At 49.7% G+C, this 26,951-nt stretch overlaps 1 protein-coding gene across 7 annotated transcripts in view; it reads right to left on the bottom strand.

Moving 5' to 3' along the window:
* Nucleotides 1–26,951, bottom strand: part of CPNE2 (copine 2) — a 172,684-nt gene that overhangs the window by 36,827 nt on the left and 108,906 nt on the right. For all 7 annotated transcript variants that reach the window (XR_005588916.1, XM_039503319.1, XM_039503317.1 and 4 more), the window contains 4 exons: nucleotides 19,121–19,207; nucleotides 18,138–18,197; nucleotides 12,026–12,159; nucleotides 10,298–10,352 (listed from right to left, as the gene is read on the bottom strand). Coding sequence is in view for 6 of the 7 variants with exons in the window: in XM_039503319.1 (XP_039359253.1) it covers nucleotides 10,298–10,352; nucleotides 12,026–12,159; nucleotides 18,138–18,197; nucleotides 19,121–19,207 (336 nt within the window). In the remaining variant the exon portion in view is untranslated. The remainder of the gene's footprint in view (nucleotides 1–10,297; nucleotides 10,353–12,025; nucleotides 12,160–18,137; nucleotides 18,198–19,120; nucleotides 19,208–26,951) is intronic.

Consider the following 26,951-nt stretch of genomic DNA (forward strand, 5'->3'; position numbering starts at 1 on the left):
CCCCTCCTATCTTTAAGGGCGTCGGGCTTCCCAGCTGAGGAGAACGGACGGCGTAGCCCTTTGCGGAGCCAATCAACAACAGTTCCTTTGGGCTCATTCAGTGCCGGTTGAAGTGAGTGGAAAGCATCCCATTGACGTCAACGGGCTTTGGATCAGACTCCTCGGCTGGCTAGAAGGCCCTGACCCTTCCCCCCGGCCCCACATGCTGCAGCTCTCCCAGATGAGGAGTATGCTAGAAATGGAACCGGTCTCTCCTAGCGAGCGGCACAGGGCATTGCTCCCAAACCACTGGGTTGACTCAGCTGGCACCAGGGTTGGAAGAGAAGAAGTCAAGGTGCTCCTATAACCCCCTCCCTCCTAACACGACTAGAAACCCTCCTTCTCACAACTCAGGGCTAGAGGTGGACACGGCCATTCTAGTTCATTCAGGATGTCTCCAGCAAAAGCACTGTCTTCAGGCAGATGGTGCCTATAAGTGCTGCTTTTAGAGCGGCCAGAGGAACACAACCAGGAAAGATGGCCAGTGGATAAGGCCCAGGACTAGGACTCAGGAGACCTGGGTTCAATTTCTAGCTCGACTGGGACCTTGGGCAAGTCCCTGGTCTCTATGTCTCAGTTTCCCTAGCTGTAAAATGGGGATCATACTTCTGTCGTCTGGTCTAGGTACACTGCTTTTTAGTACAAAGCCTCCAAAATCTGATGGAGGCCCTGGGTGCCACTGTAATACAAAGAATAATAAAACAAACAACAACATTTGCTTTGGGAGCCTTCATCTACCAGCTCAGAAATTAAATCAGGTTGGATTCCAGAGTCTACCCGGGAACCCAGATCTCACGCAAGGCATTAAGTGGCATGGGGTTGGGGGATGGGATTTTGAGCAAAAATCCAGCCAATGCCATATACCCTCTGTGTCTTCCCACTGAAGTCTAAACCCACCTGCTTCCTTCTCCCATCTCCGAGAGCGAGACGGCTTGAGGTTCTCCTTCTGGAGACGCTAGGATTTCAAGATGTTCTTTGACATTTCCATTTGTGTGCAAAATATCGCATTCATATTGGTTCTTTGAGAGCATTTGGCAGCCATGGCAACAAGCACATCACGGGAACAAAGCATGATTTATATGACTCTTCTCTTTAATGATCTTCCCCATTTCTATTCTGGTCCTCACAGTAGGGGAGCCACACTCCTCTGTGGTCAACTTTTAACCTGCTGCATGTACATTTTATTACACGTGGGAGGGGTCCTATGTAAAAATTGACAGAGCGACAATTAGGGGGGGGGGAGGGGGGGAGGGGGGGAACTCCTATTAGAGAACCTGTCTTAAAACCAGACTGTGGTCTCAGTGAGTAATGGGCATTTTGGTTTTGACTATCAGGAAAATCTGGGCAGCGCAAGTTACATGTGGGAGTCCACACCTGAAGTGGCAGAGGGCTGCAGACCCAAGTCTGAAATAAGCAAGGAGCGCTGGAAGAGACGAATAAGGCTCATTTGCCAGAGCTGGGGCCAAAGACCCAGCGATAAAATAGCACAAAGGCTGCAGATTGGGACTGAATGGTCTATTTTCTGGTGTCAAAGGTCCAGGGTTCAATACCCACAGCATCATTATCAACAGGGCCACAGTTTTACATCGAGTCAGTGGGAATTAAGGGCCCTTCGTTTCCATATATTCATTAAAGGCTTGAGCTTCTGGAATTCTCCTTTCTGAATGTGAAGAGGACTGGAATCCGGACTGTGAAATTATTATTAAGTCAGTGCCAGTGCTGGGCTAGGGGTTTTACAAGCAGCTCTGAAGACTTGGCCCCTGCCCAGATTACATCTCAGCAGTTTGAGCCGTGTGGCAATATTCAGAGAGAAACCAGCACATGATGCATCTGGAGCTTCCATAGTCTCTTCACTCCCATTATGTTTTCAATGTCTGGTTTCTGTCAGTCATAACAACCGGTGGGAGAATTATTCACTGCAAGTTGTTTACGGAGATTTGTCCCATTGAAACTGGTGACATGACAGACAGGAGTGACATGGACTGGTTAGGGGGAGATGAATCATCTCCAAGGTGTACACTGAGAACCAGATCTGCAGGCAGTCAAACGGCAGTCTGCCTGCATGCAGGCCACAGAATCAGACCCAGCGTGGTCAAAAACCTCACACAGAGAGGTGACGGAGAAAGAAGAGACAAAGGAGGTTGGAGCATAGGGTAAGTCAACGTCATGTCACTCAAACACTTCCAGCAACATACCCAAACCGTTCTTCGGAGAGCGTTTCCTTACCAAGCCTTCCTCTCTCGGCTCCACTGGCAACAGAGCAATGTCGGACAGCACACCCCCGCCCTGCCTGCCATGCCACTCCCACCGTTGTCCTTACTGGAGGAGCTGCACCAGTGCAGAACGGCAGATCCCAGTTTGGCAGCTGAAGATTATTGGGTAACTTCAGCGAGACCAGCAGCCAGCCAGAGCATGCACGGAGCAGGGCACCCTGGCGCTCTCCATAGCACAAGCTACCCATTTGTTGTCAGAGTGAACACCAGCTGCTGATGTTCACGGTTGGGGCCCTGTGCATCTCAGCTGAGTTGCTTTAGCTGTATGGCTGGAGGGGGCAGGGAGGGAAGGGGAACAGAGCCTAGCAATGGCCTGGTCTACACTACAGAGTTAGGTAACGGTGTAAGCGTCCACATTACAATGTAGCTCCCACCAGTGCAAGTCGCCCACTACATCGACTTACTAACTCCACCTCCACGAGAGACACAGCGCTTAGGTCAATGTAGTTAGGGCGATGCCGTGTCTGTGTAGACACTGCGTTACTTACGTCGCCTGTTCACAGCTACAGCCTGAGCTGACCAAGGCCTTCCTGCAGCAGAGCACTAGGATCAGGACAGCAGCAGGCCCCACACCAAGGTAAGGAGGGTATGAACTGATTTTGGTGGGGGAGAGGGTGGCTGTAGCAACTGACTTATATGGGGCAAATGGCTCCAGGTCTCAACCCCAGGGCAGAGCGGGGCTGGGGGGGGGTTCCATCTGTCAATGCCCCACCATGCCCCACCCAGTTAAGTCGGCGGAAGCGCTCCTGGTGAGGACACATACCGCCCACAGAAGCGGCACAGTGTGGACATGAAGCATCGCTTTAATGACTGCGGTGGCAGTACATCGACTTGACTTAATTGTGTAGTGTAGACATGCCCAGTGAGGTTCCCTCCACACTGGAATTTGCTTCTCCCTTCGGCCCCCACCCAGAGCTGACTGACATCGGCCATGTCTACTCTAGGAACAACATGTTTAGACATGGTGTGGAAAGGCTAGTGTGTCGTAGAGGGTCCTTGACCAGCTATCAGGGCTTAGAACTCCACAGCCTTGTCCACACTAGCATTTCAGCCCAGTATCTAACACCCTACAAACACTCTTTTTTCCCCTAGGGAAGACAAGGCCATTTGGGGCAAGTTGCAAGGCCTCTCTATGGTACTCAGGCTTTTTTCCAGAGGGGATGATTTGAAAGGAAAGTGCCCTGAGTTTCTTGTGATGGGCGTATGGTGTGGCAGTATTTTTTTGTACATGCACTTAGAGAGAGAACACGGTAGGTGCATTTTTGTAAGTAACTAAGTCACTGAAGCAACCAACCATTTTATCTCCATGGGACTTTGTGGCTGAATAATCAACAGAAGAGAAACTGCATCAAGTTCATAGAATCATAGAATATCAGAGTTGGAAGGGACCTCAGGAGGTCATCTAGTCCAACCCCCTGCTCAAAGCAGGACCAATTCCCAACTAAATCATCCCAGCCAGGGCTTTGTCAAGCCTGACCTTAAACACCTCTAAGGAAGGAGATTCCCCCACCTCCCTAGGTAATCCCATACTGAAAAAAGCATAAGGGAGAAAATGGTCCAGCCGTGGTTTTTAACTGCAGTGAAGACGAACCCCCAAGTGGCCCACTGATGGCTGTTTGATGGTGCATGTCAAAAGGGTTAATGGTCTCACTCTAGGTCCTAGTAGCCACCTGTCCATGCTGTATAACCATCAGAACTGCCCCCCTCACTGACACTCAGAAGAGAGGCTAGGGACCGAATGGCCAGAATTACCCTATCACTAGGGTCCTACCAATTTCACAGCTGTGAAAAACGCGTCACGGACAGCGAAATAAACCCTTCCCTGTGAAATCTGATGTCTCCTTGTTCCTAGGGGCATCCCAGCAAAGGGGGTTCCTAGCTCTAGCCGGGCAGGTGGGGGACAGGACTTGTCCATCTCCTGCACAGCTGCTCTGCGGGGCGGGGTATGTGGAGATCGGACCCACCTCCACCTCTGGGAACCTCCTGCGGCGCAGGAAGCTCTGCGGTTGCTGCCTTCAGAGTCCAGCTCTGAAGGCAGCACAGAAGTGAGGGTGGCAACCCTATGACTCCCCTACAACAGCCTTGGGGCACTTTGTCCCACCAGTGTGGGGGGAAATGGTGCAGTCCACTGGTCAAGGCGTTATGCATCCCACTGGGCCCAATGCCCCGAGGGTGGGAGTAGGGTGGCCAATTTTATAGGGATAGGATTTTGGGGTCTTTTTCTTTTCTTTTTCTTATCCCCCACTCCCTGTCCTGATTTTTCACACTTGCTGTCTGGTCACCCTAGGTGGGAGCCTGATACAGCCCCCAGCTACAGAGCCTGGCTCCTTATCTCAAGCTGTTGCAGTTTATGAGGTCCCCAGTATGTCTGCCAAGATGGTGGCTGTTCCACTTACAACACCCCCCGCCCTGCAATCCGGGGACAGAAAACTTGGATCTTCAGAGCTGGCACTGTGATCTCTTCAGCCCATAACTCCATTTGCTTAGGAAAAACCCTCCTGTTAGGATACAGATATTCAGGCCTTTCTGCAAAGGCCTATACTTTAAGAATTCAGGTGTATTCTTATCTCTTAGCTCAGTGGTCCCCAACGCGGTGTCTGTGGGTGCCATGGCGCCCGCCAGGGCATTTGTGTGTGCCCACCTAGTGCCCAGCACGGGAGAGAAGCCGCAGCCCTGTGCCTGCCAGGGATAGAGAACTCCAGGGCTGCAGGCTTCATTCTATGTTAAAGTAAGAATAATAAATATATTTGGACCAGCAGTTCAACAATGTTTTACTTTTTTAAAATAAATAAGATGAAAACTGTTTCTGATATTTATTTTGTAAAAACTCCTTAATTTTTCTTACAGGTAGATAAAAAAGAGCAAATTCACATGGTAAGGTGAAAGAGTCATTGCCGAATAATTTAATTAATACCTTCTACATGTAAAATTACCCTTTTTATCTTATGGATTCATATATTATGTAATATTAAATATGATGTTTTTCGTATTATTTAATGTACACATACAAAATAAGCCCTCAAAAATTGTTGGTGCCTGCCACACTTTTCTGAAAACATGAATGTGCTACTGGTCACAAAAAAGTTGGGGACCACTGACTTAGCTAGTTATAGAGGTATAAAAGAAAGAATCAAAAATCACTGTCTGTCTTTGTAATGGCCTTCTCTTACTGTGACAGTCTGAGGCCTGGTTCTTCAGCTAAGCAGCAGAGGCCAGCTATAAACTGGGAAATGTATAGTCACATCCTCACATTCCAAACTAGTCATATTGAAATAAGGCAATCTGGGGCTGTTAGGAAGGTGATTCGATCTATCACCTCCAGAGAAAGGGAAGAGCCTAAAACATGTAAAAGGAAATTTAGTTTGATAGTTTTCTGTCTGGTAAGAACTCACTTATCAATAGACACAGCTGGAGAACCCTTATGTCTGTATAGATGTAGTTGTGAAATCCTCACTTCTGTATTGTTTTGTATGTTTATTTGCATGGTCTCTGTCTGGTTCTGTGTTTGTTTCTGTCTGCTGTATAATTCATTTTTGCTGGGTGTAAACTAATTAAGGTGGTGGGATATAATTGGTTAGCTAATCATGTTACAATACGTTAGGATTGGTTAAGTAAATTTTAGTAGAATGATTGGTTAAGGTATAGCTGAGAATATTACCATATAAATTAGGGGCAAACAGGGATTCGAAAAAAGGAAAAGGAACTTGAATTGAAGCTTGCTGGAAGTTCACCCCAATAAACATCGACTTGTTTGCACCTTCGGACTTCGAGTCTTGTTGCTCTCTGTTCATGCGAGAAGGACCAGGGAAGTGTGAGAGTGAAGGAATACGCTCTCTCACACCTCCCCTCCCCTGCAGTGAGTATTCCAAAGATCCCAAAGGCTGCGTGAACGAAGCCCGCCCAGCGTAAAACCCCGATGGGCTAGGGCAGAACGATGCGGGCAGGAAGAGCGCGCAGCGAGCTCAGGCACAGTAAAAAAAGCAGCTAACAGAGCTGCTGCCAGGGCCGGCGCTTCCACTAGGCGGTCGCCTAGGGCGGCAGGATTTGGGGGGCTGCGTTTTGCCGCCCTCGGCGGAAATTCAGCAGGGGGGCGGTCCTTCCGCTCTAGGTCTTCGGCGGAAATTCGGCGGCGGGTCCTTCACTTGCTCCGGGACCCGCCGCCGAAGTGACCTGTAGATGTGGAGCGGAAGGACCCCCCGCCGCCGAATGCTCAGAGGAGGAGTGCTGCCTGCCTAGGGCAGCAAAAACCCTGGTGCCGCTTCTGGCTGCTGCATGCCATTCCGGGATCCAGTTAGTGATGAAAACACTGGGGCCATTTCAGAGCAGTTTTTAAAGCACAGTGCAGAGTAGCAGCGAAATGTCATTTTGAAGATTAAAGCTATTTTTCAGCCAACAGACGTGCAAAGTGACAATATAAGATAACCTAAGGACATGCGCATCACTGGAACTCATGGGTGGAACCTTTGCCTCCCACCCTCCGGTCTCTATTATCATCTCCTGTGACACCAGGGTCTAATTTAGGATGATAGTAGCACCTAGAGGCCCTACCTAAGACTGGGACCTTATTGCACTAGGTACTGTACAAATACATTGCAAGAGACCCTCATTGCCCTGAAGAGTTTCCAGTCTAAACAGACAAGTGTAGGAGGGGAATAGATGTACAGGCAGGGTGAAGTGACTTGCTCAGGGTCACACTGCACATCAGTGGCAGAGTCAGGAACAGAACCCCTTCTTTTCCCGAGTCTCAGTCCGGCGCTCTTGCCACTAGGCCATGACAACTCTGTCTCTGTAGTCCTACAAACCATGACTCCGACATGCAATCCTATTGACTGCTATGGCACTCTGTGGAGGAATTACTACTGGCAGGAATGAGCCACTGGACTATACATTTTTCAGGGCAGGGCTTTCTTTTTTATTCATCTGTAAAGCGCCATCCAATCAACACTGAGGGTAGAAATCCAGACGCTCCCCAGCTGGGTAGTTTTCAAACAGAGATGGAAAAAAAATCACTCAGCGGTATCAGCTCAGGTAAAGGCCTGTCTTTAAAGCTAAGGTGGGTTGCAATCAGAGGTGCTGGAATGGGGGGGGCAGGGTGCCACGACCGCATCACTTTTAAAAGCGGGAGGGCTTTTTACCGGCTGTAAGGGCGAGTGACGGGGGGAGGGGTGGAGAGTAGCGAGCAGCGGGGCAGGGCCTTGGGGGGAAGAGGTGGCACAGGAGCGGGGCCTCGGGGTAAGAGGCAGCATGAGGGTGAGGGTGTGGGGGGAGGTGCCAGGGTGGGGCCACGGTTCGGGCGCCCGTGGCCTCTCCAGTTTTAGGGAGTTTCCTCTGCTCCTGATATTGCAATGCAAGGCGAGCAGGAGAAAACAAACATCTAAAACAACCTCCCTTTATAAGCCCTGCGGGACGCAGCCCAGGGCATTTCATGCGTGTCAATGGAAAGGAGATGGGTAGAGCTGACTGTATGATTTTCAGTAAAGGCCCTTTCTGAAAAGCCAAACTTTTCCACAGGACAATTGTGATTTCCCACACGGAGAAGCGAAATGACGGCTCCAATCTCAGTCTCTGCCAGGCATCTGACAAAAGCTTTGTAAGCTCCCCGACTCTCGGCTGCTGGAGCTGGGGAGAGAGAAAGGCCGAGGGCCCTGACTCAGCCTCACTGGCCTCCGGGCTAGCAACACTTTTCCCGCGGGAAGGGATGTCTGGCCAGCCCCAGAGACTGGATGGGAGGTTAATTTATGTCCTAGATTGGTGCATTTTAAAGACTGTTTGAACACCGTGAAAACCAGGTTACATAGGCCTTGCTCAACATTTAGCATCCTCGCCTTGGGTTATGAAGCGCACAGCTCAATAGGGCAGAAAATCAGAGATGGGAAAAGACCTGTTAGGCCATCTAGCCCGTGCCTACAGCGTATTCTCCAAAGATTCAGCCTGCGCAGTTTGAAGTGCTCCAGTATGGAGCCTCCAGATCGTCCCTTCTACAGCTCACAAACCCCACTGTTGAGTTTTCCTACTACTCACATGTTTTGCTGCCTCAGTGCAGGAGTCAACCCAAGGCCCACTGAAGTCAGCAGAAAGACTACAAGGCCCCAAAGCAGGCACCGTGTCCGGAAATGGGAGAGTCTCGCTTGCAGTACAAAGAGTGCCGGGGCTGGTGGAACCTCCTGCTCACTAGACGTGCCATGATGGGCACTGCTGGGATGTCTCCGCTGTCCAGAAGCAGAACATTTCCGAGCGAGGGGGGTTAGTTAGCAGGCAGTAGCAATCCACCCACTACAGACACAGAGAGCACCGCTCTATCATGGGACACAAGCTGAAGTTTGTTTCACCATTGTAACGCCCCGCATAGACATGCCTCTGAAGCCATGTGTGGAAACAGTGCTGCCATCAGAAGGCCAGCTTCGGGTCACAGCCTGTTCACGATAATGAACTTCCGGCGTAACCACTTTTAAACAGCCTGACCTCACGTCACCTACGGACCCAATCGGTGGTGCTGAACATCCTCAACTCCTACTGATGTCACCAGAGGCACCCAGCGACTCATGGGATTGGAGCTGTAGACTACTTTCCTTATGGCAGGGTCCACATTGTTCTGTCTGAAGCACCACACATATTTATGGGGCTGGAGAAATAACAATTTCACTGCAAAAGGGGAGAGATGCGTACTGAAATCTTCTGCCGTAAAGGCCTCAGAAAGGCAGAACAGGGTCACAACAGGTTACCAATAAATCGCTCTCCCACTGGACAAGACCAGGTTTTGAAGTCTGAGTGCCCCGTGCCCTCCCGCAGCCAAAAGCAGAGATGCGGTAGTTCACTTTGGTCTAGAATCCTGCCAGAACCAAGCTGGGTCCCAGTCAGAGTTTTGTCCCTGTACAGAGACCAATATTGCATGTACGCAAGAACAGGACAATGCAATGAACACAAATAACTGTGATGGGGAGACGCTGACAGGTTCAGCGTTCAGCCCGTGCTGTTCAAAAACACAGGGAGACTTCTTGTGTGCTAATTTACTACAGGTCTTAACACAACAAGATTCCACAGGCTACATTCATTCATAGACACTGGAGGAGTTCCAAACGCGGCCCAGTATTTAGACAGAGCCAGAAACTCAGCAGAAGGATCACATACACTCCAAAATGCCTTCTCCTATAGCATGCACTGGCTCTTGTGAATTCTTTGGGATCTTAATTCTGCCAGCTGCTCCAAAGTCTCTGCAGGACGTTACAGCAAATAAACAGAACTGCGTGTTTACCGTGGAAACGCTGACTGGGCTGGCTGTGTAACGATGCTCCGAGCACCGCACCATATGCTAGCGGAGATTTTTTTTTTTGGCATGTGCATTTGCAGGACCACGTCTGCTTTAACCATCTGAGTGCCTACTCCCAACAAAGATCAACATGGCTTTCGGGAGATTCGCTAAGAGCCAGCACTGGAAGGGACCTGAGAACGCAGACTGTACAAGATACAACCCTTAAGGTGTAAAGATTTTAAACCTATGCCTCTCTGGCTGGGTCCATTTCCACACTCTACGTGTAAAACGTTACACAACGGACATTCCATTTCCAGCCCCTTTTATTTTCTCCTCTGTGTCTGTCTGACACACTTACCAAGTGGGCCCTGCCACTTTCCCCGAATCATTCCTGCCTCCTGCCAGGAGAGTGACTCAGTGGCTGACTATGCCAATTAATGCCAATGCGGCTGCTTTAATGCCAGCTTGAAAGGGAGGGAGAAATTGGCTGCCAGCCTCCCTCCCCTCCCCCCCCTTCACGCACATATACAATCATGTTTCCTTCTCCAAAGCCTGAAAACCAGAGCCCTTCTATATCCCCTCCCCCCAGCCCATCCCCTGCATAAAAAGCTCTTGCAGATGCAACAGGCAGCCATTCCGTTCTGAACCCTCAGGAAACCACAGACAGCTTCACTCCTGCTCAAGTGGATGCACACATTTTAAACATGCAGAGCATATGGCAAGCAGAGTACTTTACCTTCCAGTCTGGCGGTAACTGGGCACCAAATCCCAGAGCAGGAAACATTTTGTCTCTTAAAAAAACCCAAAACAAAAGAGGAAGTGTTACTGAATTTGCACCCCCATCCCAAACATACAATAACACTTCTTTATTCATGAAAGGTCTTATGAGTCTGGAAGGTACCCAGCACCTGAAGCAGTCACTGAATACAGTGAGCGCTGCAGATCTGTGGCACCTTCCCACAGTCATTCCCAAGCAGACCCCAAATCGTGAGATTATCTTTTTAATACCTCATGAGTCTTAGGGCAATAGATGTGGGGGCTTTATTAGCCTTTGGGTTTTTCAGCCTTCTAGGGGTCACGTTTTCAAGTTTTGCTCTGCAATCACAAGAGCCAGAAATTTCTTCTCTTTTTAAGTCATGGCTGCGATTCTCATGCCATTGCAGGACTGCCAGAGTTTGGGGTTTAAGAAGAGCACCAGCTGTGCCATTGCAAAGTTCCCTATTGTAATCAGGAGAGCTGACAACCCTGCCCCCAGGATCAGGCCATAATAGATTATCCAGGATTAGAACGCTGACGTTCCTATGGTTGTTTGATTTATTGATTTTATGCTACACTATAGGAGCAGCCAACAGGTTAGTCGAGGGACACAGGCACACATTAGCACAGCTGTTATGGTAAAAGATACTAGGCTGGGGGCATCTGCTTTTCATATCGACAGCCCACACACACTGTAAGGGCTTGTCTACATGGAGCAGCAGTGCACGCTACGGGGGTGTGATTTCTAAAGTGCACTAATGCATTGTATGTTGGCTCGTGTAGACTCTGCTGGTGCTCACTCAAGGTTCCCTAGTGCACTTTAACACTGCATCAGCAGGGACCAATTAATATGCAACACATTCGTATATTTTAGAAATCATATCCCCAAAGCCAGCATTACCCCACCACGTAGACAAGCCCTAAGGGTATGTCTACACTGGATGCTAAGCCCAGGATCTGACTCAGATTTGAGCCCAAGCCCCACTTCTGTCCACACACAAATCAGTCTGACTCGGGTGAGTAAGCACTCAGGAGCTGGGTGCTAGGACTCTGCTAAGGGGGTGAGTCAGAGCCTGAGTCCGTCAGCTTGCAGTGTGGATGCGGCTCAAGGGGCACACCCGAGTCAGGTGGCCTGCGCAGTGCAGTGTGGACACGTTAGCACCATTCTGACACCCAGGTCCAGCAACTATAAGCCCAGATTTACAATGCTCAAGCATAGGGTTGGAAACACGAAGTCCACAAGTCCGGGTCCCACAGAGCTGGGCTAAGAGTGCAGTGCAGACATACCCCTGAGAGGGGAATGCTTGGTCTTTGATGGTGTGAGGGCGATGGGATTATTTTCAACACCCCATTTATGCTTGAATTCCCCTCTCCCCAAAAGAAGAAGAAAAGAGAGATTCTCTTCTGTATTTATTAGGCAATACATGGATGAAACAACAACCTGAATTTAGGTCAGTTTTCATCCACAGATCTCAGAGCGTCACCTAAGTGGGTATCTAAACCCATTTTACAGATGGGGAAACCGAGGCACACAGGGGAAGTGACTTGCCCAAGGTCTCGCAGCAAGCAAAGTGCAGAGTCAAGTGCCCCACCCTACTAGACCATGTGCACTAGCAATGGATGGAATGTACCCGACCAATACCCTACCGAGGGAAGGGAACACTCTGAGCCAAGCACCTGTGATCCAAATGGATGAGGCAGTACTTACGAGTCATAGTCCTGAATGATCTGTCCGACTGCCCAAATAGCTGACAAGTATTCATTTGTTCCCATGGGATTGATATAGTGCAACGAGGAGGGGTCCCGCGGATTCCCATTGGATGCTGTGAAATCAATTCCGACCTGAATATGAAGACAGAAGCACAGACCTGTAGAAATCTCCACGATAAATCCAGCTAACAGGTCTATGGACCAGACAGAAAACTTCACTGTCTCCCCACCACCCCTTTCATGATGAGTCATAGAATCATAGGACTGGAAGGGACCTTAAGAGGTCATCTAGTCCAGTCCCCTGCACTCGTGGCAGGACTAAGTATTATCTAGACCATCCCTGACAGGTGTTTGTCTAACCTGCTCTTAAAAATCCCCAATGATGGAGATTCCACCACCTCCCTAGGCAATTTATTCCAGTGCTTAACCACCCTGACAGTTAGGAAGTTTTTCCTAATGTCCAACCTAAACCGCCCTTGCTGCAACTTAAGCCCATTGCTTCTTGTCCTATCCTCACAGGTTAAGAAAAACAATTTTTCTCCCTCTTCCTTGTAACAACCTTTTACATACTTGAAAACTGTTATCATGTCCCCTCTCAGTCTTCTCTTTTCCAGACTAAACAAATTTTTTCAATCTTCCCTCATAGTTCATATTTTCTAGACCTTTAATCATTTTTGTTGCTCTTCTCTGGATTCTCTCCAATTTCTCCACATCCTTCCTGAAATGTGGCACCCAGAACTGGACACAATACTCCAGCTGAGCCCTAATCAGCTCGGAGTAGAGCAGAAGAATTACTTCTCGTGTCTTGCTTACAATACTCCTGCTAATACATCCCGGAACAATCGCTTTTTTGCAACAGCGTTACACTGTTGACTCATATTTACTTCATTTTCACTTGGGATCAGCAAAGCAGTTTGGACAAAACGTAAACCAACCTCACCCCATGCCAAAATTTTTGAAAGTTTCTAGAAGTTCAATTCTTTTACACCGGCTTTCCTACAAAGCTTGGTTGATTAAAACCAGAGTCTATTCGGTCTAGGTTTTACGCCTTCTGAGGATCGGGTCCACATTTTTCAAAAGCGGACGCTGTTTTGGGCATAACAGTCATTTTTGGGTGTCCCATTAGAGGACCATGAGACTAATTCCCAGAGGTGCTGAGCACCAGCGGCACATGCTGAAGATAATTTTCATTCAAGGTCCTCAGAAGATCTGTTAAAAATCAGGCCCCGGATAAAGCAGATTAAATCAGGTTCCAAAAAATAAAGTCCTCTCAAGTCAGTGGCCACTTTTGAAAATTTCTAGGCTGTGCTTCTCCATGTGCCTCTACGCTTCCTATTTACGGCCTGAACCAGAAGGACTAAAATAGCAGAAGTGGTCCTCAGTGCTTCCACCTTGTCCACTAAGCCCAGGAAGAAACTCCATGAGGCAAATTCAGTGGCGTTATCCCAGAGCTGAATTTTACTCTGCATGTTCAGAGAAGGAGGAGAAATCCCATTGGTGGGTGAGCAAACCTCAAACGATTGGGCCAGATCCACAGGGGACATAAGTGACAGAGCAACTGGCAAATCAAAGAGCCTGAGCAGGGGCGGCTCTAGCTTTTTGGCCGCCCCAAGCATGGCAGGCAGGCTGCCTTCAGCGGCTTGCCTGCAGGAGGTCCCCGATCCCGCAGATTCGGCGCCTTGCCTGCGGTAGGTCCCCGATCCCGCTGCTTCAGCGTACCCGCCGCCAAACTGCCGCCGAATCTGCGGGACCGGCGGACCTCTCACAGGCAAGCCACCGAAGGCTGCCTGACTGCCGCCCTCGCAGGGACCGGCAGGGCGCCCCCTGCGGCTTCCCGCCCCTGGCACGTGCTTCGAGCGCTGGTGCCTGGAGCTGCCGCTGAGCCTGAGTGTAAACTTACACACCAACAGCCGCCTCTCCTTTGTCCTGCCCCTAGTTCTCCCTCTGGCCAGGGCTGAGCAGAGTGCATCCGGCCCCATTACGAAGCAGAAGGATGCCATTTAACATGCACTCTGCATTAATAAAGCGACTACAGAGGTGAGCTGGGGCCAGTGGGGGACGGAAAGGCAGGGCATTAGCAGGAAAAGCAACCCAGGAAAGTGCAATTCCTACTAAAATCCACCCCCCCACCCCGCCACTTCCCTGGTGACTGAGCTAAAATCATACAAACTTCCCAGTCATCACCTGTGACATCAGCTCTGAGTTAGGCCCATCCCAGTTAATGAAGCAAATTCACCCCTGGGTAACTCCACTGATGCCAGCTTACACCAGGGATCAGCTTGGCTCATGGAAGTTCATTTCTCCTTCTCTTTTCTTTCTAGGGGTCACTTGGCACCAGCACTTCCAGGTCCCCGATAGGACGGAAATGCTTTCTAGGTCGTGCCCAGCAGAGGTAGCTGAGGGCCTGTGGGAACTGCCTCTTGTTACTCCAGTATTTTGGTTCGGGATGCAAACAAGGAAAGCCAGGACGCACGGATAAGCACAGCAACGTTAACCTCATCTTTCAGCTGGGGTCCGGTCAGCTCTGATTTTATCCAAAATGGTTTGCTGATCCTTAAGTCGGAAGCAAATTAACGCTCTAGACAAAGAAATGGAAATGGGGGGGGGGAAGGGGGGCTCTGTGCTTTCCACTGGTTTCCCTCACATTTCCTGCAAAAGATGTTTATTAGACACAGAAACTAGCCTATGCAGGTTTTCAATGCCGAGCCCTCCTGTGCAGTATCCCACTGCCTGTCAGGGCACTTGCAGACAGAACGATCCCAGTGTTAACATTAAGGTGTCACATTCACGGCTCTGTTGTTCCACCCTGACACGTATATGTGTATCTGTGCCAGCTTAGAAGGCAGAGGCCCCGGCTGCGGTCAGCCCTTGTTGCGCTAGGCACTGTACAGACACCCCGCGAGACACCCAGAAGAGCTCACAATCGAAACAAAGGGCAGGAGGGGAAACAGTCTCGGGTCGGGGAAGTGATTCTCCCCTGGCCGCACACCAGGACAAGGGAAGGACACTTGTGTCTCCTGGCTCCCAGTCCCCGTCCTCTCTCTCCTCTGGTGTATATACAGACACCATCAATGCCCGCAGCATCACAACAGTGGAAGATGAATGGGGAACCAAGTGGGTGAAAGCCGATGAGAGTTTGTCTAAAGTTGTGAATTCCCTGAAGCATAAAGCCACTGGATGGTCCAGGAAGTGCCATTTGTAGAACTCCATTTCCTGCCCTTCTCTTGCTTCTTTCAGTTTTTCATGGTGTCCCGTGACACCACACGACCTTCAGGGTGGCACCAGGCCCTTGTCGACAGGCGGCCTGTCATAATTCTGGGGGCCCTCTCTCTGCAGCGGCTCCTCAAGTCCACACCCCGCAGGTGCTGCTGGTAACCCAAGTCAGTATTGTGCCTGCAGGATAATAAATGAACTACCCTCCCCGACTGAAACGCTAATCAAAGAAACATTCCCTTTGACGAAAACCGAACAACAAAGCTGGCCAATTACCGGTAGATCGTTAAACTATAGGGTGGATTTCAGCTTTTCATGCTGATGTACACAGGAGTTTGATGTTACCAGCAAACTTAGTCATTTTCCCTTTTGTTCACTCTTCTGCTCTAAGACCTTAATACAACAGTTGAGCTGTGTATAAAAAGCTCTGGCATTCGTTTCTGTTTCTATGGTAACTCTTCCTCTCCCCGCCCCCCCACCTCTTCCCCCTTCGCCTCCTATGTCTTTTTAGACAACAAATAAAAATTGACATGCTGCATGCACACACAAATCTCTAGATACTGTACTAAAAAAAGGAATTTTCAGAAATTAAAAGGGCTGAGGGAAAAATCCATCCATTTTATTAAGCAGTTAAACTCGAGGGCTGTCATTTCCTCTCGAGTTGCTCCCGACAAATCACACGCACTCTGGATCAAACAAGAGGGGCTAGAAATGCAAATGGAAACACCAAAATTCTCCCATTACGTGCAACACATATGTCAGCAACGTGCCCAACGAGTGAATTCCACTCAATAATCTGATCAGCTCTTCAAGGCAAAATGACTATAGACCCAACCAGTGACCGCGAGCCTCAGAAGACGATCTGGAGATTCAGCTGGGTTAGAATAAAGCCCCGAAGAACTTGGAGGCATCTTTGAACTTCTCAGGTCTGCAGGAGTTAGCTGGAGCTGTCTCTCCCACATGAGACTCCCAAGGCTTCCTGGCTCATCTTCAGGAACAAAAGACTCCAAGAACAGGGTCATTTGTAGTATTTTCATAGAAGATCAGGGCTGGAAGGGACCTCAGAAGGTCATCTAGTCCAACCCCCTGCTCAAAGCAGGACCAACCCCAAACAGATTTTTGCCCCAGATCCCTAAATGGCCCCCTCAAGGACTGAACTCACAACCCTGGGTTTAGCAGGTCAATGAGCTATCCGCACTTCCACTTCGAGCCAGAACCAGGAAGAGCAGAGGCAGCGGCCAATGTGAAAAATAATGGGGGGAAGTTAATGGATCTTTTTCAAACCTCAAAAAAGGTTTGGTAGTTTGAGTGAAGGATCTGGGGGAAGTTTGATCTTCGTTCATCTTGAAAACTGCTCCGTGGTTCTGGTAAAAAAAAGTCCGTCCCCATCCCCCTCCGCACACTCCATGAAGTATCATAGCGGAGAATTCCAGGAAACAGACACATAAGAAAGATCGTATGTATTCTAATTTCTTACTGGGTTCCAAGCTGTTCAAACCTGAACTACAGTACATTTGCCCGGGGCATCGATGAAGGTTTGTCACATGCTGGAGAGTTAACAGCCTACCAAGAAATTGAGCCAAACAAAACATAGCTGAGCTTATCCAAACACGCAGGCCCCAAACGAGATGGAGAGAGGAGGTGCAGCACCTCTTGAAGAGGAAGCAGAAAAAAAGGCTACTCCATACTGGCTGTACTGGGAAGGGGCTGGGTTCTTGGACCATGGACAATACCTGTGAGACATTCTGACCAATAGATACACTCCTGAGAGTATCAGAGACACACACCTGCAAACGAACAGGAGTCAGAGGTATGAGGTGTAGAAATTCCAGCTGTCAGGGAGACTTTCTGAGAGGATTGCTTGGGTCCAGGGCCGCCGAGAGCAGGTTCGGGCCCCGGTGAAAATTTTTTTTCAGGCCCCCCAACAAGGGCGGACGGGCTAAACAAGGCCAACGAAGCCGGGGAAGCTGGGCCCCGAGCTCCCTTCTGGACCACTGGGCCCCGGTAATTTATACAGGCTTCCCCGCCTCTCGTCGGCCCTGCTTGGGTCACATAACCCAGAAAAATGTGACCATGGATCCAGCAACAGAAATGCTTGGATAACTATTGACCTAAGAAGCATGTATAGTCACTATGATTGGGTATGTGCATGTGTGATAATTATGTACAATTTGTGCCAGTTGTGGTCAACAAACGATTTAGCAAATCCTGCCATTCTTCATGCCTGAGTGAGCCTGGAGGAAGCACTGAAAGGCTGGGAGTCCAAAATCAGCATCTGATGTGGTCTCACTGGGGCAAACCAGTCACTATTTATGCTGGTGCAACTCACCCTTGCTAGAAATGGGAAGAAGTTGCATTGGCGAAAAAAATCACAACGCACTAGGGTAAGTTGTGTTTCCACTAGGGGGGTTCCGTTGGTGCAGATACAGCCGTGTAGCTCTCCTGGTGGCTAAAATCCTAGTACAGACAAAGCTTAGGGTGAAGACAAGGCTTCTTAGCTACTATAAAGGACAAGGTATCTAGGCTGCTGCAGGAAAGCAGGCCAGGCCAATGTCCCTGGCTAAACCAGCGAGCTTCCAATGACCTTTAAAAATGTTTGCCCAATGCTTCTGTTAATGCACAGACTCCAGCCCAGAGCTCCCAACCAATTACATTTTTCATTCATTACAGTTAGGTAATAATTGGAGATATACCAGTCTCCTAGAGCTGGAAGGAACCTTGAAAAGTCATTGAGTCCAGCCCCCTGCCTTCACTAGCAGGACCAATTTTTGCCCCAGATCCCTAAGTGGCCCCCTCAAGGATTGAACTCACAACCCTGGGTTTAGCGGGCCAATGCTCAAACCACTGAGCTATCCCTCCCCCCAATTAATGGACAAAGAGCAGCAAAAAATACTTACAGTAAACATTAACTGGCAGCCCCCAAGGATGTAGTCCAGGAAGGAGTAATCCCTGGTTATCTGAAAGAAAGAGGAAAGAAAGACGTTCAAAGCTGCATTTCAGCCCCCTTCATCATCACGAAAGTCCCGGAAGGCTTAAAAAAAAGTTGTGTAACTGTTGAGCAGGTGACATTTTGCCCCCTATTCTCTCAAACTCGACTCGCGGGATGAAGCAAACGTGGAGGAACGTCTGGATTTCCCCAGGCAGCCTTTCGTTTCTATATCAAAAGTGAATGTAGCGCCGCTGAAAGGTGGCCCCTGTGTCAGCGTGATGACCGCCATCTTGAACTGGGCACCTCCTGAGCTCAAGATGTGGTGTGAAATCCTGGCTTTATCCCCCTCAAGCCTTACGAATTATCGGGGGAGGATTATGTTTTATTGATGGCCACTCAGGATACTGCGCACGTCCTTGCATCCTAAAACAAGTCACAGCCAAGCCAGTCATTGCACAACTCCCAATTCCACATCTCCCTTCTTACTAGCTTGTTACTCACCCGCTTCTGTGCGAATTCCAAAAATTAAACCGACCAGAGACCTCTGCTCCTTCTCAGGTAGGTTATTACCATAAGCAGGGGGTGGCCTGCCACCAGAGGTGAAAGCGATGGGCAGAGCCAGAACAGGACGCACAAACATGTCCAGTCATGCTGTCCTGCTCCACAGAAACCTTTGATAATCCACGCTCTGCCTAATTCTACAGAATCCTTCATACTGCGCTGCTGCAACATCACGATTGCGTACCAGACCCAGCGTGGCGGTGCCATGATTTTTTACTTCTTGCTGGGAGAGCAGAGGAGCGTCGCTTTACTAATGAATTTGCACCGGTAGGTCCATCCCAGTTTTTCCAGGGGATTTTGCTCCTGAACTTACCTACGATATCTACACCTCCCCCCTACCCCTGCCCCCGACCCCCGAGAGGCAGGGTTTTTAAAACGCTTTGCACTTACTTTGCAGGATTTCACAACGATGACGCCGGAGTTCTTGTAATTCTTTTTCTTCTTTTGTTTCTTGGGGTTAATGCATTCTAATTCTAGCTGTAACAAACAAGACACACAGCACACCGTGTGAAAGCCACGTTCCGACAAGGGCTGGCCATCCCATTTGGTGTGGGATAGCTACCCGGAAGTCCGCAGTTCACAGGCACGCTAGCTGAACGGTTACCTAAGGACTTCTCAGCCGACAGCTGAGTCTCCCAGTGTAAGCCAGCTGCTGCAATAACCAAAACCATCTCATAATAATTAACGGTTAATATTAAATTAGTCTTCATTTTTCATCATTTTTCATCTTTAAAACAATAACTAACATTTTACCCCACTGCAGCACCTTCTGCCCAGGGATTTCAGAGTGTTTAACAGCCACGAATGAACCTTATGCGTTCTCTCTGTTTGACAGTGGAGGGATAATGGCGTATCTACTTTTTGAGTACCTACCTGGAGAACCCTTGTGAGTGATTTATGGAGGTGCTCACACCCACTAATTTCTGTCCCCAATATAGCACTCACCTTGGGTTATCTAAAGGGGATGGGAGGGTGAGAGAAAGCCATTGCAAGTGGGGAAACAGGGCATCCTTCCTTGGGACTTCAACAATCTGTTCCATGGCAAAGGAACACACATGCTCTTCAGAAACCAATTCAATCCAGCAGCGATTTCAGCAGTAACTGGATGGGGAGAGCCTCCTTCAGAAGCAGAGATGCACCCAGTTTTCCCTTCAGTAGTTATAATGATTGGTCACCCTCACTTAAAAACGTGTGCCTTCTTTCTCATGTGAAATTGCATTGCTTCAGCCTCCAACCCCTGAATCTCATGATGTTTTTTTTCCCCTTGCTAAATAGCTGCCTACAAACAGAAATCTCTTCCCCGTGCAGTATTTACAGACCACGGTCAAGCCACCTGTAAACCTTTTCTTGGCTAGATTGAGGTTCGTAAATCTCGCATTGTGAAGCATGTTTCCCAGACCATGAAATGTTCTTGTAGGTCTTTCCTGAGCCCTTTCCCCCAATTTTCGCAGGCTTTTTGGAAAGCGTGGACACCAGACGTGGACATGGCATTCCAGAAGTGGGCTCCCAGATGCTATATATAAAGGTGATAACATCTCCCTACTCCTACTTGAGGTTCCCTTGCTATATATCCAAGTATTCTGTGCTAGGCTGAGTGGGCTGCGCTAACATCAATGCTGAGGTTTTGTTGTGAAATAAGGGACAAGCCAGGAGAATAAAACTCCACCCCAGGCAGAATCATAGAATATCAGGGTTGGGAGGGACCTCAGGAGGTCACCTAGTCCAACTCCCTGCTCAAAGCAGGACCAATCCCCAACTAAATCATCCCAGCCAGGGCTTTGTCAAGCCTGACCTTAAACACCTCTAAGGATGGAGATTCCATCACCTCCCTAGGTAACCCATTGCAGTTCTTCACCACCCTCCTTGTGAAACAGTGTTTCCTAATATCCAACCTAGACCTCCCCCACTGCAACTTGAGACCATTGCTCCTTGTCCTGTCATCTGCCACCACTGAGAACAGCCGAGCTCAATCCTCTTTGGAACCCCCCTTCAGGTAGTTTAAAGCAGCTATCAAATCCCCTCTCATTCTCCTCTTCTGCAGACTAAACAATCTCAGTTCCCTCAGCCTCTCCTCATAAGTCATGTGCCCCAGTCCCCCTAATCATTTTTGTTGCCCTCCGCTGGACTCTCTCCAATTTATCCACATCCTTCTTGTAGTGTGGGGCCCAAAACTGGACACAGTACTCCAAATGAGGCCTCACCAGTGCAGAGTAGAGGGGAATGATAATGCCCTTACTTATACAGCCCAAAATGCCATTAGCCTTCTTGGCAACAAGGGCACACTGTTGACTCATATTCAGCTTTTCGTCCACCGTAACCCCTAGGTCCTTTTCTGCAGAACTGCTGCCCAGCCATTCGGTCCCTAGTCTGTAGCAGTGCATGGGATTCTGCCGTCCTAAGTGCAGGACTCTGCACTTGTCCTTGTTGAACCTCATCAGATTTCTTTTGGCCCAATCCTATAATTTGTCTAGGTCCCTCTGTATCCTATCCTTACCCTCCAGCGTATCAACCACTCCTCCCAGTTTAGTGTCATCTGCAAACTTACTAAGGGTGCAGTCCACACCATCCTCCAGATCGTTAATGAAGATATTGAACAAAACTGCCCCAGGACCGACTCTAGGACCAACCCTTGGGGCACTCCACTTGATACCGGCTGCCAACTAGACATGGAGCCATTGATCACTACCCATTGAGCCCGATGATCTAACCAGTTTTCTATCTACCTTATAGTCCATTCATCCAGCTCACACTTCTTTAACTTGCTGGCCAGAATACTGTGGGAGACCGTATCAAAAGCTTTGCTAAAGTCAAGGAATAACATGTCCACTGCTTTCCCCTCATCCACAGAGCCAGTTATCTCATCACAGAAGGCAATCAGGTTGGTCAGGCATGACTTGCCCTTGGTGAATCCATGCTGACTGTTCCTGATCATCTTCCTCTCCTCTAAGTGCTTCAGAATTGATTCCTTGAAGACCTGCTCCATGATTTTTCCAGGGACTAAGGTAAGGTTGACTGGCCTGTAGTTCCCCGGATCCTCCTTCTTCCCTTTTTTAAAGAGGGGCACTACATTAGCCTTTTCCCAGTCATCCGGGACCTCCCCTGATCGCCATGATTTTTCAAAGATAATGGCCAATGGCTCTGCAATCACATCCGCCAACTCCTTTAGCACCCTCAGACGCAGCGCATCCGGCCCCATGGACTTGTGCTCGTCCAGCTTTTCTAAATAGTCCTGAACCCCTTCTTTCTCCACAGAGAGCTGGTCACCTCAGAGTCAGAGTCCTTCCCCAGGTAGGGCTGTGCAGGCCCATCATGAGAATTTTTAGAGGTCGGGGTCATGTCCAGTCTGAATATCAGCACATAGCAGGCTCAGTGGCATCACCAACAGTTCACATGTGATGGCAGAGCCAAGGAGGGCCATAGTGCCACTGACCCAGGGATTCCCAGAATGGCTTCCCATCCCCCAGACAGGCACATAGGGAGACGGTTCAGTGGCCTGCAGGCACACGCAGCTCCTGGGTGTCGTGCAGAACGCTATCTCGGTTAACCACCATTGCTCAGCTGCAGCTCCCTTCATCCGGTGGCCCACGCGACCTTGGTCACAAACCAACCCCCGGCTAGAGTGAGCACAGAACCTGGTCACAGAATCAGACCCAGGGTCGGCCATGGTCACTTGGCTCATACCGAGACTGCCTGCGTTTGGGAATGGAGTGGGGGAAATCCTGCCACCAAGCCTAACCCGAGCCTCAGTCCCAGCAGAGATGGTGCCTCAATCCCCTTCCCAGAGAGCCCGTTAAAGTGCCCAGTGGGTCTAACAGGTAAGAACTTAGCTGTAATGACCAACACTCATTTCCTTCCTCAGCATTGGGTCACTGGTTCCTCATCTCTGCTCTCTTTGGAGACGGGATAATTCCCTTTCAGCAGCGAGCTTGTTACTTTGTAGGGCCAATCATGTCCTTCTCTTCCCCAGATTACATCAGCTTAGCTCCCTCGGCTTCAAGGTCTTGTCCTCCAGCCTTGCCTCATTTTTAGTGTCCTTTAGTTTCTCCTACTTCCTTCCCCAGATACCGGGACCAGAACTGCAGGCAGCGTTATACTGAAGAGCAGCTGCAGCAGGTTTATGTTCAGCAACATAAACATGTTTAGCCGGCCAGTTTTTATTAGTGTTTTTATTTCCTGTGCCTAGCTGCAGGGTTCTGTATGTGAACAGCATGCGGATGTGCTTTAGATGTTGAACCGCCTCATGCTGCAGGCAACCAGCCTCCCGGTGCTTGCCTGGGGGTCCACTGTCAGGTTGGAATTTGCCTTTTCCCCTAAACAGTGACATACCCCCTGAAATATCCCTGGTGCTTTACTGCAGGCAAAGCAGGCGACATGCAAATACCTGAGCCCAGGCCTGAGGAGCTACACACAATATGGTGGGACGCCAGCGCGTCCGTGTTACGTACAAGTAAATCTGGGTCCCAGCACTGATTTTCTGTGCTAGGCCACTGCGCCTTTACTTGAAGTCTCAACCCAGTCCTTGGTCCGTCCCCTGCCATTGCTGTGTTGGCCTTTGCAATAGTAGCCAACTGGCATCGTTTGTCCATTTCAAACTAGAACGAGCATATGCACGGATCATCCCCATTTTACCGATGGGTGAGCTGGGAAGTGACTTACCACTGGCAGGAGAATCAAAATCTCCTAAAACCCCCAGTCCCCCGTCTCTATCCACTATGGGACACACCCAAGGACCCATTAGGGGGTCTATCTTACCTCTGACTGAAATCTAGTTATACCAGATCCATTGTAGTCACTGAATCAGGGCTGCCCGGGGTGGGGGGGGGGGGCAAGTGGGGCAATTTGCCCCAGGCCTCGAGCCCCGCACGGGCCCCATGAGCCCTGGCCCAATGGCGGTACAGGTCTTCGGCAGCAGGGGGCCCTTCAGTGCTGCTGAAGACGTGGAGTGACTGCAGGGCCCCCCGCCGCTGAAATGCCACTGAAGACCCGGACCACCACAAAGCCGGGTGAGTACAAGCGCCGCAGCTCCCCGGCTTTGTCCCGGGCCCCCTGAATCCTCTGGGCGGCCCTGCACTGAATCACCGAAATCACTAACTCATTATCTGCTGAGCAGGCCATTCTTTATCTGACACGATAATATTTGTCGGGGGGTAGATACCTCTCCCCTTAATGGTCCCCCTGGGACCAGATTTTCAGAGAAGGCTCAGCTCCCCTTTGGGCATCGAAATCAGTAGTCAGATTCTGAAAAAAAGCTCAGCAATGTTGGGTTTTGAAAAGGTGGCTCTGATCACAACACTGAGATCTTCTGAAAGAGACGCTGACCAGCTGTGGGTACTGAGCCCTTGAAAATCTAGCCCATAGCGACTCCCTTGTGTGCTTAAGATCATAGCTCTCTATAAACCAACAGATTTCCAACACAGGGCAAAGCTGAACAGAGAAAGTATAAACCCAGCCCCTTGGCTCGGCTTTAGCAAACACAGGCATGTTAAGGGGAGTCAAGATCGAGTGGGAAACTGAGTCTGGATAATGTTGCCAAATAGGTGCCCTTGGAGTGCTGGTGTATAGTCACCCGAAAGGAGCAAAGAGACACTGCTGACAGCTTCAGCTCCTGGGGTCTGCAATAAAGAGGCTGCCTGGGTTATCCACAGCAAGTAATTGCATTAGGAGCACTGGGTACTAGACAGAGCAGAAAGCGGGAAACAGACGAGAGTCCAGGCTGCGGGAAGGCAGAGGTTGATTAGTCACTGGGTAAACCAATGTGTGTACTTGTTCTATTTATAAGCTGTTACAGAGACGTGCCCCAGCCACCTCCTTTCTCCATAAACCTCCCCTCTTCCAAGGCATATGTACAATAAAGGTGTGACATACGCAGGAGATCTGGGAATGTCAGTATCTACCTGTTACACTGTCTTCTTGAACAGTTATTGTGTAGCACCTAGGGGCTCTCGCCAAGATCAAGATGTTATTCTCCGAGGCGGTGTACATGCATGTAAGTAAAAGACAGTCCCTAACCTACATGCCTAGCAATCTATGGGACAGGAGTGTTATTATTCCCATTGTACAGATGGGGTATGGAGGCACAGAGAGATTAAATGACTTGTCCAAGCTAACGCAGGGAATCTGTAGCAGAGCCAGAAATCCAACCCAGATCTCTTGAGGCCCAACTTTAACCACAAGAACATCCTTCTTCTCTCCAGCATCGGGTCATCTCTACAAGCGGCAGCACAGAGCCAACTAACAGGAGCACGTCAAACTGCGCAGGTTACAGGGGCTATCTGTAGATGTAGGCATGGGCAGGAGTGAGAGGCCACCCTTCAGGGAGAAGGACTAAGCAAAGGGAGAGAGACAGAGGAAAGGAGTGTGACTAGGTCAGAGAGAATCCACATTATCGACAGGCACCATTCCAGACAGCCAGCAAATCAGACCTCGACTCATCTGCAAGTGGGACCAAAATCCAGCTGCCCAAAGCACTGTGGCTCTCACAGCTTTTATAAATAAGGGAATATTTGGCCAAGTATGTCAGGAATCTTGTGTTGTCATGTAGGTCAAGTTCCAGCACATTCCCTGGGAAGAAATCCCAGGGCAGGAAATGAGTAACTCAATAGTTTCCAGTTATTTTAATGAGAAAGAACCTTAAAAGCTGCCTTGGTTTGGAGAGAGAATGTGGCCGGAGGATGGGGGAGAGGCCTGGACATTTAAGCTGCAGGAGACACCTTAGCAGTGGTCCCCAGCGTGGTGCCCGCGGGTGCCATGGCACCCGCCAGGGCATTTATGTGCGCCCGTCTAGTGCCCAGCAGGGGAGAGGAGCTGCAGCCCCACGCCTGCCGGGGACAGAGAACTCCGGGGCTGCAGGCTGTGGGCGCCGGTGTTCTCTGTCCCTGGCAGGCGCGGGGCCACGGCTTCTCTCCGGCTTCTCCAGGGCTGCAGACTGCGGGCGCCGGTGTTCTCGGTCCCTGGCAGGCGCAGGGCCACGGCTTAAGCCGGAGAGAAGCCACGGCCCTGCACCTGCCGGGGACAGAGAACTCCGGGGCTGCAGGCTGCAGGCGCCGGTGTTCTCTGTCCTCCCAGCTTCTCTCCAGCTTTTCTCTGCACTGCCCAGAACTGGCACCAAAAAACCAAAACCAAACCAAAACAAAAAAACCCCAAACGCTCCGACTCTGCAGAATGGACAGAATGCCGCCCCGTAGCATGTGCTGCCCCAAGCACGTGCTTGCTCCACTAGTGCCTGGAGCCGGCCCTGTATGTGAGTAATTGTTGGCGCCCGCCACACTCTTCTGAAAACATGAATGCGCTACTGGCCACGAAAAGGTTGGGGACCACTGCACCTTAGCATTCGGGGGGTGGTTAGAACACGCCGATCCCGTATGCACTGCAGTGAGCAGACCTAGGCTGCATCTACACAGTAGCGGGGAGCTGTAATTCCCATCTTAGGGAGACGTACGCAGACTAGCTCTGCTCAAGGTAGCGCCTACAAATAGCAGTGTGGCCACAGCGCCAAAGGCCTGAATATGCACTCAGGGGAGCGGCTGGAGATGTACGCAGGAGGTGAGCCTGTGCCACGCTGCTGATTTTAGTGCAATCGCTCGAGCAGAGCTAGGATGTGTGTATGTCTGCCCAAGCCAGGACACTTCAACAGCACAGGGGCAGTCTGCCTTTACACATATGTGGAGCTAGGAGAGTGCCCTCTGTCATAAACAGACAGCAAAGGGTTAAGAAGGTCACCTAGCCTAGCTGACACCTGACCAGAGGAACCAATGGATGGAGAAGATGTTTTAAGAGGAAGGAGGGGAAGTTTTTCCTTTGTCTGTTCATTAAGTTGTGTGCTGGAGAGAAAAGATCCAGGAATCAGCCTCCTCTCAGGGTAGTGAGTATTAGAGAAGGAATGAATTAGCTTAGGTTTGTTTCCTTTTGTGACTTTGTCTTTTTGCATTAGAGGGATAATCAAATTGGGTTTTCTTTTGTGTAACTAAGGTTTTTGCCCAGGGGAACGTCCTCTGTGTTTTGAATCTGTTGTCTGAGAATAGCTTTCATGCTAATCTCGCAGAGGTATTTCTTTTACCCCTTGTCTTTAATTAAAAGTCTTCTTTTTAAGAATCTGATTGATTTTTTCCTTGTTTTAAGATGCAAGGAGTTTGGATCAGTGTTCACCAGGAAATTGGTGGAGAAGTCTCTCAAGGTTACCCAGGGAAGGGTTACAGTACTTGGGAGGGAGAGATTTTTTTGT

Source organism: Mauremys reevesii, linkage group 16, assembly GCF_016161935.1.
Source record: "Mauremys reevesii isolate NIE-2019 linkage group 16, ASM1616193v1, whole genome shotgun sequence".
Taxonomy (NCBI): Eukaryota; Metazoa; Chordata; order Testudines; family Geoemydidae; genus Mauremys; species Mauremys reevesii.